At 38.0% G+C, this 14,080-nt stretch overlaps 1 protein-coding gene across 11 annotated transcripts in view; it reads left to right on the plus strand.

Annotated features, from left to right (window-relative positions):
• The window catches only part of UBTF (upstream binding transcription factor), a 37,955-nt gene that overhangs the window by 10,005 nt on the left and 13,870 nt on the right, over window positions 1-14,080 (plus strand). For 6 of the 11 annotated variants that reach the window (XM_034415923.3, XM_087893994.1, XM_034415922.3 and 3 more), the window contains exons 5-11: window positions 1,976-2,131; window positions 4,161-4,225; window positions 5,436-5,556; window positions 7,318-7,428; window positions 7,732-7,865; window positions 10,423-10,564; window positions 13,153-13,194. In XM_034415923.3, coding sequence (XP_034271814.1) covers window positions 1,976-2,131; window positions 4,161-4,225; window positions 5,436-5,556; window positions 7,318-7,428; window positions 7,732-7,865; window positions 10,423-10,564; window positions 13,153-13,194 — 771 coding nt within the window. The remainder of the gene's footprint in view (window positions 1-1,975; window positions 2,132-4,160; window positions 4,226-5,435; window positions 5,557-7,317; window positions 7,429-7,731; window positions 7,866-10,422; window positions 10,565-13,152; window positions 13,195-14,080) is intronic. The other 5 variants (XM_087893991.1, XM_087893996.1, XM_087893992.1 and 2 more) reach the window with 1 other exon arrangement.

The following is a 14,080-nucleotide window of genomic DNA, read 5'->3' on the forward strand; positions in this document are numbered from 1 at the left end:
TTTTAAAATAAAAATCCTTAATATAATCTTACAGTAACTATATTAGTTGCCAGTAATTAAAAACCTAACAAAAGTAGCCAATAGCAGGAATCCTTAATTAGAATTAACAAAAATGACAGTCAAATTTGGAAGACCTATTCTTATAACAAAGCAGACAAGATGTGCTATTTTAAAACCCAAACTTTGGAGGCAAGGAGTGTCCATGTGTAGAATTATAATCTTATCAATGATCCCTGTTGCAGCCATTATCATACCATACAAATATGATATACTTGTAGGGATATGTTTTAAAAAAATGTGGCAGGAAAGATAAGGCAAATTAAGGTGTGTTACATTCTGCAGTAAGCAAAGTGAAAGATTTTAACTGTTGACCTTAGCTTCTTCCCCTTTTGCTTGGTTGAGAATGAGTATGAAATAAAGCCTTCTAAAATAGGAGTGTCTTCTTTTGGCCTAACAGGCAAAGCTTATCAAAAGATGCAATCAGATGTTGAATAGGCATTGATGTGCAAATATATGTAAACAATTGGAACAAAAGCCAAATTAAATTTCCTGTAAACTGCAAAGATCTCTGAAGTAGCAGTTTAAAGTCAGTTTTATCAGATTATACCTTAGTATTACCTGGAGGGCTACAGGTTTCTTTATTTTTGTGAAAGGTTTATGGAAAACTAATCCTCCATCCCATTTTTTAAAAAGGAAGATTGATTAGTAGCATAGCTATTAACAGGTATTAAAATAAATTGCCCTCTAATTGTTACAATGTTCACTGAAGGTTGACGCTTCTAAAGAAATGAAATATTTTGTCTTTGGGATCCTTGGTGCTTTTTGAACTCGGTTTTCTTGCAGATGTTTCATTCCCAAACTAAGTAACATCAGTCAGACTGCTGATGTTACTTAGTTTGGGAATGAAATGTCTGCGAGAAAACCAAGCTCAAGAGAATCAAGGGCCTCACAGTTCAAATTGAGCTATAAATATTCTTCTATCAATATTTTGTATGATTTGTGGGGAAAAATGCAGAACCTCTTAACTTTACACTTTAACAGAATACTTTTCCAATTTCTTACACTATTGCTAATGATAAAAGTTAAACTCAAGATTCTAGTCATGCCTTTAGGTTTATAGTGCTGCATTTTGAATATAGAAACTATGTTATGCCAGGATGATTTGTTCATTTAGTTTGCTATTGCTAACTGATTGGTCTTGGTCTTTCTACAGTTGGAGATGCCACATGCTTTACATGGAGGTTTTGGGCCAGTCACTGTCTCTCTCAGGCTAACTTACCTCACTAGGTTCTTGTGGTAGGAAAACAGAGGAGAGAACACTATATATACCGTAGAGTTTGTGTGTATGCATGTATGTGTGTGTTGCACTTTTGAATGAAAGGAGAGAAAACTACCGGTAATGAATAATAGTAATATGTCACAATAATAACTAGGAATTAAACGTATAAGTTGTGGGCAAGTTGTGACAGAAAACATAGAGTGGGCTTTCTTTGACTGATGCTTTCTAAATGAGTTGGAAAGTGATTGGGAATTCTGGGGTGGCATAATTCCAGCCCACAGAGAGAGATGCATGGTTGGGAAGATTGTGATAAGCTTCAATGCTGGCCTTTCTTGCCAAGTCATGTGCTTCTGTGTAGAAACAAGTAGTTTAAAACAGTAACAAACAGAAATGGCAAAATAGACAGCCAATTTAATTCTTTGTATGTCTCAAGAAGTAGCTCCATTTTTTTTGTCTCATCAGATAGAGATGCTAAGCTGAAATAAAGCTTACATAAGATTAGTGGAGTTTCATTGTTGAATTCAGTTATGTGTTTACTTAAATATACTATCACCATATTCCAGATATTTGGCACAGCAAACAAATGTTAAAAACAAAACAGTAAGAAGATATAGTAAACTCCTAATTTTTTCCATTTTTTGTGGAAAGAGATCATCTCAAAATATTTTTCTTTACTTACTTCCTGCCCCTATTTAGAAGCATCCTGACTTCCCAAAAAAACCTTTGACTCCGTATTTCCGTTTCTTCATGGAAAAACGAGCAAAATATGCTAAGCTACATCCAGAGATGAGCAACCTGGACCTCACCAAGATTCTCTCAAAAAAATATAAGGAACTCCCCGAAAAGAAAAAGGTGAGCAATACATACAGAATGTGGTGAGGGTTTCAGGAATGGCATAATTCCATTCCTACCAACAGCAAGCCTCCTTTTTACTGGTGCTTCCAGCAAAACCAGACAAAAGCAAAAAAGGAAGAGAATGAAAGAGAAAAAAGCTATTTTTTTTCCTTGGGTAAATTAATACCTTCGAATTATGTATCGTGTGCCTTCTGCAAAAATGAATATTCCCTTTCTCAAGTGCTCTGTGAATGTGCTACCTTTGCAAAACAAATAATGAACCATAAAATGAATTTTTATAGAACAATTCTTTAGGCTATTATTTAGGGGTAGTTGCAGATTGTTAGGATCTTGAGCTTAAAGCTGGATGCTTCCCTTGGGAAGGGAATGTTTATATGCCTTTCTGTCAAAGTAACTTGACTCTACTTGCCTGCTGAATTGGCCCCATCTGACATTTTGTGAACAATTTTAACTTTGTATAACATGGTAAGTTCCACATTTCAAAAATCAGATGGTATACTGCTTAGTTCTTTCTGGGTGGCAGGATTTCAAGTGTGAAATAGTTGTCTAAAACATCTTCAAGGTGACTCTTGTCTATTAATATCCCTCCATGCATGTAGTCCTTGACTTACCACTGTAATTGAAACTAGAGTTATATTTGTAAGTTATGGCAGTCATTAAGTGGGTCATTACATGAGTGCACCTGATTTTATGACCCCTTTTGCAATGGTCATTAAGCAGATGCAACAGTCATTAAGTGAACAATGCAGTTGTTAAACAAATCATTTTATCCTATGGGCATTTTTTTTGCTGGAAACTGGCAAAACCCACTGAAAATTGTGGTGGTGCAGGACACTGCAAAGGGCTGTAAATGCCAGCCGGTTGCCAAATGCCCATAATGCACACCACATAGAGGGGTGTGGCCTTCAGAACTCTGCAGATCTATCATAACTTCGGACAGTTGCTAAGACAGAATTACCCATGTACAAAAAAGAAACCCTGAAGCAGTGGTCCCCAACCTTTCTAGCACTTGCAGGGGGTGGCGGGGGGGAGAGGGGATGGTTCTATGCAGAGGCGGACCTGCACACGCACCCTCTGCTTGCGCAGCCTGGTTCCCAACAGGCTATGGCCTGTTATCAGGGTGCTACCGGGGGTTGGGGATACCTGCCCTAAAGGGGGGGAAAAATCAAAATATATTGTTGGCCCTATTACTCCTAAAAATAGGTTACATGGACCTTCAGATCTATAATTCCTGCATCCCTATTTTAAATGGTAATAACACAGGTGTTTCCAGATCATAAGAGAAATGCAGAAACCAACAAAATATACAAGTGGGGTCAGCACAGTTAGTGCTGAAGCAGTAAACTCTTCACCTTTTTGTGAAGGTAAACCTCCTTTATCTGAATTTCTGCATAACTAAATGGGAAGCAAGATAACATGCTGGTGTGTAAATGTGCCCAAATCTAACCTTTATGGATCTTGCTAGCTGGGGCCAAAGATTCCTGAGTAGATGAGCATTTAAAATTTGTAGTTATTAACTCTGAGCTAAGAAGAGTCCAAGATGCTTTAGTTCTGCATGCCAAGAAATTGAACTTCTCATGTCATTTCCAGAGATAAAGAACAGCCCTGTGGAAGGCTTGATGGGTATCTTGTGCATACACACATGCATCCATGTATGCAATACCTGCAATTTCAGAACATAGAATTAGAGGAAGTAGATATTCAGTATAATAGCTCTCAGACTTATATACCGCTTCACAGTGCTTTGCAGCTCTCTCTAAGCGGCTTACAGAGTCAGCATATTAACCCCAACAATCTGGGTCCTCATTTTATTGACCTTGGAAGGATGGAAGGCTGAGTCAACCTTGAGCTGGTGAGAATCGAACTGCTGGCTGTTGGCAGATTTAGCCTGAACTGCACTCTAACCACCGCTCTTAAAGACTCAAGACAGTTCTGTCCCCAGTGAGAGGGCTTGCGTGTGACAGCTGGCTACCTCATATATAAATAGCAGCGGTGGAGTATTTTTCCTCTTCTCCCTGTTTTTTAGATGAAGTATATTCAGGATTTCCAACGAGAGAAACAAGATTTTGAGCGGAATCTGGCAAGATTTAGGTAAGAGATCTTAAGCAACGATGCCTTGCTTGTGTCCATGAGCACTTTAAGGCTTCTCAGCTGTAGACTTTAGTTGCACACATTTAGTGGAGGTTTTTCTGAACTTTACTGTGAAAGCTGCTTTGATTAGAAGATGGTGAGGAGAGAATAGAAAGAATAATTAGTGCTAGAAGGCTCCTTGCCTTCAAAGTTGTATGTTATATAGCACAGGAACCCACTTTCCTTTTTTAAACTAGAGATAGAATAACTAAGTCTATAAATTTATATACTTGTAAGGCAGGTAGAATTGTCTGTGTGAACATTTCAAGCACTCATCTAAGGCTAAGCAAATATTGAATTAAATCAAAGATCTACCTAGGCAGCTGTTCCCAGCTTGAGATGTTACAATATAATTCACTTCATTTCCAGACGATCATACGCACTTAGGGAAGCTCTAGGCCACAACACCTGAGAAGAAAAAAAATTGAGAAAGGATAATGTAAACCAGCCAGATTTTCTACAATACACAATCACTATCATCCTCCCGAAATTTGAAGAGAGCTGCCTTCCCTGCTGTGTAGCGTGTAATTAAACTTTTGTTTTCTAGGAGAAAAAACCGAAACCAAAACAATGGATGCAATGAGCATTTATATCTACAGAATATTTCTTGATAAGACATTGGGTAGAAAATTATCTAGCATAACAGCTGCTGGATTAATTGTTGTTGATCATTTTGTTATCCGTTTGTTTAGTCCTCCTCTATTTCTTGCTGGCTTTCATTGCCAGCTGGAAGATTTGTTTTTGTGTGTGTGTGTGAAATGTTCTTATTCAACTCAGAAACTCATGTATCTTCATTCTACAAGAATGTCTGGGTAGGCAGTGGGTAGAGCCTTTGCCTCACACTTTTTGGGGTGGGGGCATGTCCCCATCTTGCTCTTAGGTGTTAGAAGGTTTCAGAATTTTGCACCAAGGTCAAATGTTGGTCTTATATAAGAAATCCCTTCTTTGCCCATGAAGTTTGGAGGATTGTGAGGGAATATTTTTTAAGGGAGTGAAAATAAAATTTTCCTACGGGCAGATTCATCCTGCAGTCTGGGGATTTCTTGGCATTCAAGAGTGGGGATTGGTACATAGGGTTTTAGAGAGATTTATATGAAAGTGTGTTTTGTTAATTCCAGTATGGTGATGCCTTACATTTTCCATCCCCTGTTACCATCCCTGTTCTATGAAGGGAAGACCATCCTGACCTCATTCAGAATGCCAAGAAATCTGATATCCCAGAAAAACCCAAGACCCCCCAACAGCTCTGGTATACTCATGAGAAGAAGATCTACCTGAAAGTCCGACCTGATGTAAGTAACTCTACCTTTTTAAGTCTGAGGTGAAGGTGGCATGGGAGGTATAAATAAAGACAGCACAGAGAAAGCAGTGGAAACAGAGGGAGAGAGGGAGGTAGAAGGCTGTTTCTGAAAGTAGAACAAAGGGGAAAAATTAGTTATAAAGCTGTGTCTTTTCATTTTTGATCAGCTGAGGCTCTGGGTTACATTCGAGCAGAAAGTAAAGGCCTTCCTGGGTTATTACATTTAGGATTCTAATCACACACATGAACATTTTCTTCTTATCGGAAAACTTCCGTTTTGCTATATGACCCATAGTCTGTCAAATGAAAATGTTCAGCTTCATGTTTCTTCATGTTGTTTTCTTTTATCTACAGAGGGGTCCTGCTTTTTTAAATAAATGAAGCATTCAGATAAAAGCATTTCCCCCATCAGGACATCAGGAAATGATACATTCAGGAAAAGCTTTGTCTTTTGATTCTGCTGAATATGTAAAATTGATTCTGAGAGGGCTGCCATCAAGAAAAAGCTATGAAACTTAAATAAAGATCGGGGAAAGATAATCTTGACAAATACTTGTTTATTTATTAAATGTATATGCCGCCTGTCTCACTGTCAGGCAACTCTGAGCAGCTTACAACTTCATAAAAGCAAAAATGGGGGCAGTGAATACAAATGGTTTACTCTAGGGATTTACAGCTTTTTCAGTTCCAACAGCCATTGAATGTTCTGATATTTCTTCTTCAAATAGCCTAATACAGGGGGGAATTTTTTTGTTACCCATTCAAGTAGACCTAAGTGCCCTTTTTTTTTCTCTTCGGAAAAAATAAGGTTTAAGGTCATCTATTTGATAAGCCAAATAGATAGGATAGACAAATAATTTTCGTGCAGTGAATAGTTAATTCATGGAATTCATGGCTACAAGATGATGATCACACATACAGATAGCTTCTAAGGTGTTAGATTTGTAAAGAATTCCCTCCAGACATTGTGGGTGCTTCATCGCTGGATATTTTTAAAGAAGAAATTGGACAATCACTTGTCAGAAATGATGTAGGGTCTCCTGTTTGAGCAGGGAGTTGGACTAGAACACCTCCAAAACCCCTTCCAATTCTATTATTCTGTTAGAATGGTAAATAGAGTGAGGCCAAAAAGAGATCACTACAAAAAAAAAACCCTATAGATCACTAACTCCCATCTTTCTTGGAGGTGTGGCAGGAACACTCTTAGAAGTGTGTAGAAACTGTGTGTGATATCTGCTCTTTGCAATATTTGCTTACTGTTTACATAAGTTTCCATAATTACCATTATTCAGACAGTTTCTTTTATGAATGAAGGCAAATATATGTGTTCCAGGATAATGTTGCAGGTTCCAATCTGGGTCAGTCACCGGCACCAGAAGTTTAATCTTCCATGTTTCTTTTGGTGAGAAAGAGAAGGATAGAAAGAGAGCAAAGACAAGAGACCTTTACAAATGGCCTACATGGGACTGAAACCCTTTTTATATGTATTTAAACCTCAAAACAAAGATTCTTCAGAATTCTCATATTGGACCTCTGCATATGTATTATGCAGCAAGTTATATTTTGCTTCCTTGCAGGATCAAGAAAAAGATACTTTAAAAAAAAATCACAAAAGAAAATTCATCTTTCCCAAAGTTTAGTGTAATTCACTGCTGTACCACCAGGGTGGGCAGTGTTCCCTCCCCTTCCCCCATTTTTTTCCATTGTATCTACTTTTTTTTTTTATTTCCCCCTCCCCACCTGGGTTTTTCAGGCCACCACGAAGGAGGTGAAGGAAGCGTTGGGCAAGCAATGGTCTCAGCTCTCGGACAAAAAAAGGCTGAAATGGATTCATAAGGCTCTGGAGCAGCGGAAGGAGTATGAGGTAGGGAACAGTACACCGTTCCCCTCCATCTTCTCCCCCCTATGCTCAGCCCGGCCTTGTCGCGGCTGTCCAAACCCAGCCACGCTCCGAGAGCCGATTTGTGGGTGCCACTCCCATTTACTAAGCTGGAAGGTAGTTGCAAAGCAACACCCTCTCTGCTTCATCTACCCAGAGTTGAAATTGGTCAGAGTTAAGTAATGGGTTCTCTTTGCCCACCTCATTACCCTAGAGCCTAGGAAGGGCTTATCCCCAAAGCTTTGTGGCTGTATTGTGTTAACCACTCTCTGTGTTTGTTGTTTCCAGGAAATGATGCGGGATTACATACAGAAGCATCCAGAGATGAACATTGAGGAGGGGGCACCACCACGGTCTACCCTAACAAAAGCAGAGAGGCAATTGAAGGACAAGTTTGATGGGCGACCCACCAAGCCCCCTCCGTAAGTTGGGGTGTCATAATTGGGAAGGCTTTTTCCCTTTCGGCAGCACTTTCATGTATATTTCCTAGAACTGGTAAAATATGGAGATCCTCTTTACATTCATTTGATGTGGCAAAAGGAACCAGGAGGTGAACTTAAAAGAGCTACAGGTGCAAATCCCTACCCCAGAATGTCATACTAGCTCTGTTCTTTCAATTCATTTAACTAGTACACTAACTGCTATCTTTGACAATGCTGATTAGGTTTTTATGATTCAATATATGATGCCTGCCCAATTAAGTTATGGTTCAGTGTAGTAGAAGTAGTCAAAATTATGTGCCATTGCTACAGTAGAAAAATCTCATAGCATACAGAAATCAACAACAACTAAAATAATAATATCAGTAAGAAAGACTACAGTAATAATTTGGAACAGATTTAAATTACGTGAGCCTAGAACTTTTAATTTGAACTTTTGACTTTCAGTTTAATCAGTAAGTGGCATACAATCAAATGAGAACATGTAAAACCAGACCACAAAACTATAGTTCAGAAAATTGTGATAATATTGGGCACACAACATAGCCAATAAAGATAAATGCTTAAAAAAAGATAAAAGGCCATTTCAACCATTAATAAAAGAGCGCAATGAGAGAACTTTTCAAACCCTGACCTCTGCAGGTAGAATCTGGTATAGCACCTGGATGTCAGTTATTTTCACGAACAGAACATGGCTCCCCATTTTCCACTCTGTTGCCAACAGAGGTCTATTGTTGTGGTTGTTCGCATCTGCAAGTAAGTAAAATTGTGTTGAGTTGGTGGGTACAAAAGAAGCAGGGCTTGCATCACAACATTGTGTCAAACATTTTGCAGATTTTTTATACCTACACATCCTGCTAGCACTATGATGCTTCTTTCCTTCATTAAGGGGGACAAAATACTTATTTTCAGGGCAGGGCAGTTTGAAGAAGGCTAAAACCCATAGGAATTTATTTGAGCCCATGTTTATTTCTCTAAATTGTTCCCCTTCTCATTGTTTCATATATATGATGGGGATTTCATCTACAGCCCCTTGAGTAGTTTACTATCACTTATATAGTGTTGTAGAATGGTGAATAATATAGTAAGAGGTGCTCCTTTTCCTATCCTGCTGTTACTCTTAAGTCATTGAGGCATTGGCTGGTGAATTCCGGGAGTTGAACTCCACACATCTTCAAGTTGCTGAGATTGAAAAACACTGGTCTAGCTAAAGCATGGGTGTCAAACTCGCCACGTCACATTGCTGTTATGTGATGTTTTGTGACGTTTTCCCCATTTGCGGAGCTGGGATAGTCTTGGCCTGCATGAGATGCATACGGCCTGCAGGCCACCGGTTTGACACCCTGAGCTAAAGATTACTTAAGGTCATCCAATTCTTCATTTCCTTCCACTGCTTTATTCTGTGGTGAGATTTTCTTTGAATAAATTTGCCATCCCCAAATGTTTTGGCTGTGAAGGAGAGGAGTTTTGGGGAATTCAGTCCTAGTTTGTAGGAAGGATATGTTGCTGAAATAAAACTTTCCTGCTGTGTTTCTGCAGGTTAATTCCCAGCTCTTTCTTGTAGTTGTGTAGCTCTCATCTACCTCTCAGCTTTGATCCAACTCAATGCTCTCGCAAAAATCTGAGGGAGAACAATACACCTCAAAAAAAAAAAAAAAAAACAACTCACTGCAACATTGAGTCAGGGTAGAAAACCATCCAAAGTTGTGACTTTTATGCAAGGAAAGAAGCTTGTATTAAATTAATACTTTTTCCTCCCTCTATCTCTTCGTTAGTCTGATGCTTGTGGGGATGGATGACACTACTTAACAAGTGGCTTGTTTCCAAGGTTGCCTTCTCATGATTGGCAAATGATTTTGAAGTGCAGGGATGCGCTTGAAGAGGCTACAAATCACTATAGCTGGACTGATGTTGCAAATGGGGATGGCTTTTCTTTTCTTGAGTGGGATTTTGAGCTCTTTACTTTGATTTTTTGCAAGGTATCAATATTAAGGCTTATATTAACAATTTTTGTCTTTTTACCTCAAAATCACACAACCCATTTTCTTCATTTATGGTCAGAGGTTCCGAGGTCGCAGAAGAACAGCTGGAGAGCCATAAGTTGTCCCCCAAGTTACAATATTCATTCCCAATTTAGGACAAATGTCCTAAATAGATAGCATATTAGAAACTGTAGTCTTAAGAAGTGGGATTAGAAAAAAATTTAATTAGTTTAATTAAGTACATTATACTTAAGTAGGCAATGTGCTTTAGACTTTTAGCAATTTTCTTGTTTGATTAATTCGCTGACATCTTCTTGAGGATGGGGCACTCAAGGCTTTTTTGGGGACTTGAATGCCCTACAAGTTATGCGCCTCTATTTTAAATTATAGATGAGAATCCCCACTCAAAGCGAACATTTGTAGCTGAATGGGAATTTACCTGCAAAAGTTATCACAGAATTATTGTCACAGGCATTTGATTGCTATTGGTTGGTATAGCATATACCAAGTACTAATTCAATGGGACAGTACTACATAAAAGAAACTTATTATTTTAGAAATAGTTATTCGCTTTACTGTGCTGAACTGATGGCAAACATGAAAGATGTCCCAAGCACAGAACGGATGGTGCTCTGCAGTCAGCAGTGGAAACTTCTTTCCCAAAAAGAAAAGGATGCCTACCACAAAAAGTGTGATCAGGTAAGCAGGGCTGGAGGAGCAAGTATTAAAAATGTTTTCCAGAAAATAAATAATAATAAATCCACTTCCTGATTTCTGGGTCAGCTGGCTGTCCCACTTTTGATAGAGAATTGTATTTATCCACATTCAGAAATGCAATATGATAGTCCTGTTTACTGTTTTAGAAGTCTAGTCCCTTGTTCAGAAGGTAAATAAATACATCTCTACAAGGTGCAAATAAACTGCATGCTACTACATGAAATATAAATAAATTAAAATGTAAAATCTCATCAATAGTTGGGCTAGTGATTCACCAATTCCTTGGCTAATGTGATGTTATTAAAAAGGCATGCCTTTGGGTGCCTATCAGTCCTCTGCCATACTAAATTAATGTTTTTTTCAATTAAAAATCCTCCTCTTCCTGATTTCAAAGAAAGTCTCTAGTCTCCACAAAAAAGACAGGTAAACAACATATAACAAGGAGCACTTTGTGATGCTAAAAATCTACCTGTATCCATTCCACTCGTTCTGTGCTTTTGTGCCATTTTGTCCCTCATGGCAGCCATTTTGTGGAAGGGCAGCCATTTTTATGAGATGCCCCAGAATATAATTCTCAATATTTCAGATAAGAGTAATCTCAAATCTGAAACAATTGTGAGCTCATTAATATGAAAAAAATAAATTTACATGAGTTCTCAAAGCAAAAAGGAAATAAACTAAAATTCAAATACACCTCATAGCTCTCACCCAATGGAGGAAGCTGTGATGATGCAGGTTACTTACTCTTTGAACAATGAGTCGTGTTAGTCACTGCAAGTTTCATCTTGTTTGTAGCACAGGAGTGTGCTATTTGGGCTGCATCAGATGTGCTTAACATGTTGAGGGCTGTACTCAAAAACAGGCAGAGCAGGATTTTTTTTTCTCCCAAAATTTTTTTCCAGATAAAGACTGGAAATTTTGCCTATACATAAACTAGAAGATTCTGAGGACCACAAACATGCTGCTCGCTTTCTGTATCTGCCTTCTATTATAGGATGAAAATGCAATCCAGTCTTCTCCATAATAAAATCATTTCCTTTGGTTCCTCATAAAAACTGAGTATTTTCTGTACCCTTTTTTACAGTTGAATTAAATAATTAACAGTACAAACACAAATTAGTTGCTTAATTTGGCCATTTTAATGTACTGTTGATTTATCATAATGTGTTTAAGCTAATACCTATCTGGCTTTAATCATCCGATATCAATTATGATTATCTTTGACTTCATTTCGACCTTGTTTAATTGACACAGGATTGAGAGTGGTTCCTTGTTTAAATCTGAGCACACTGAAATCTCAAATAGTAGTCAATTTACAATAACAGAAAGGAAAAGGACTGATATAAAACAGCTGATGCAAGGAATTGTTCTGTGCTCTTGAGGAAATCTTCGATCTTAATTCTGTCAGATATTTCTGGCTAGACAGGCTCATTACTTGTCATGGAGAATTTGAAAAATCACAAAGCATATTAGACAAGGCAGCCTCCATGTGAATTTCAAAGTCCTCATATTGCCAGCTGTGGGTATCCCCCAAACTACTTCACAATTAACGTGTGGAGTATGAAGGCTGATGGGTAAATATTGTTGCTGGTGTGTTAATAGAATCTTAATCCTATTTTCACTGCCCTTTACTAAACAAATAATAATTAGCTAATTTGGGGATGGAATAGCTGAGAAGAAATCTGAAATCTGATGAATAGCAGTCAGATCATTGCAGCCTTCCAGGATACATTTAGAGTGGAGGTCGACTTCCAGTAACCAACCAGGCATATAACAGTAGTGCTCTTGAGAACAAGCAGGTTTCTCTCTTGCTACAAGATTTAATACAATTAGGAAGGACTAGTAGGTACAATAGCCCTTAACTTTCTAATGTTCCCATTTGTTAGTTGCCTTCCCAGGCTCTGTTTGATTCTTACAATACAAAAAAAGCATCAGTGAAATGCTTGAGAGTTAGAGTAAAGAGACAGCTCTTTTATCTTAAAAGGCCCAACTTCATAATTTAAAGAATATCATTTGGCAATAGTCCCCACCCCATGTACACTTACCATCATGTACATATTAAAATAGGACGATGACCTAATGTCCAAAAATGCCTATCACCACAACTCACAGAATACTTTGTAAATAGCCATGCTAGATCAGTAGATGGAAATACATGTCCAGAATACCTGGAGGATATCATGTTGTCTGACCTTGCCTTAAAAAATTATAATTGTAGTGCCCTATTTCATCTTGTTTGGCAGACCTTTTAAAATGAGTGAATTCTTCCTTCCTGTACATTAAATTAGTCAGGGTACTGTCACCTTTTACCCTCTGGAATCAGAAAACGGTGGGGAAACAATTGTATTTACCAAGGACTTCCATTCTTCAAGTATTTCAGAGCTACTATTTTAGGTCAGTTAAATATTTGATCCCAAATCCAGTACTTTATTAAAATTTCTAGAAACTAATTTCTTACAAACTTGTAAAAATCAAGAGAATCAATTTGTTTAGAGTGAGAAAGAGGGATGGAGGTAGGAGAAGGAGATGGGAACCATTTGGCAAAATAATTTTTTCTTCTTGCTTTGTAGAGAAAGAAAGATTATGAAATTGAGCTTTTGCGTTTCCTGGAGGTGAGTATCACTCATAGCACACCCATATACACATATTCAACTATCTCCAATTAAATGAATTAAACTTAGAAAAAGCTTGACATTGGTTAGATCATAATCACTACAACAATTCGCTGATTTCAATTTAGCATAGGATAGGAGAATGGTCTACTGTTTTCTTGAACTCTTCAAGGTTAAGTTGTTTTTAATTATAATGAGACTTTGCTCAGAAAATGAACAGCACCTCTATTGATGTCATCCTGTTTCTTTAAGTCCTCTCCCCATTGCTGGCTATAAAAGCTGTTATCAGAGACAGTTGGGTATGAGAGAGAAGTGTTTATAGCTGGAAGTGAAGCAGCTGGTTATTTTTTTAACTACCAGTTTGCTTGAATTGGTAGGTTTTTAAACTGCTGGTTCAATCGAACCGGTAGCTAACTACCAGTTGACCCGAACCAATAGCTTTTTTTTTTTACTACCGATTCGCCTGAACTGGTAGCATTTCACCCCTGTTACTTGCCTGGAATAGGTGAGTTCATAAGGGATGATAGTTGAAGTGGCAGCAAGAATCGTACAAGTCGGGAAAGGATGGGGTAGTAGTGAGCAATGGGTAATAGCTGTGAATACTTCTTTGTTGTCTAGAACCTATGTTGTTATTATCTCTTTGGTATTTGGAGCCCACTAAATTGGACATAGTTTTAAAAAATGTGACAGAAATCATAGTGACAGCTCAAATTTCTTCTGGCCAAAACTGAATTTACTTTCTTTAGCAGGGAGATAATAGTTACTAATTTGCAGGTGTGTTTACGCCACTCTTATTTCTTCAAAATATTTGAGCTTGTATTTCAAAATGCAGTCTAGCAATCTCCATGTGTTACATGCCAGTCTCTTGAAAAGAAATTCTGAACAA

Source organism: Pantherophis guttatus, chromosome 4, assembly GCF_059756535.1.
Source record: "Pantherophis guttatus breed Tessera chromosome 4, ASM5975653v1, whole genome shotgun sequence".
NCBI classification, from domain to species: domain Eukaryota; kingdom Metazoa; phylum Chordata; class Lepidosauria; order Squamata; family Colubridae; genus Pantherophis; species Pantherophis guttatus.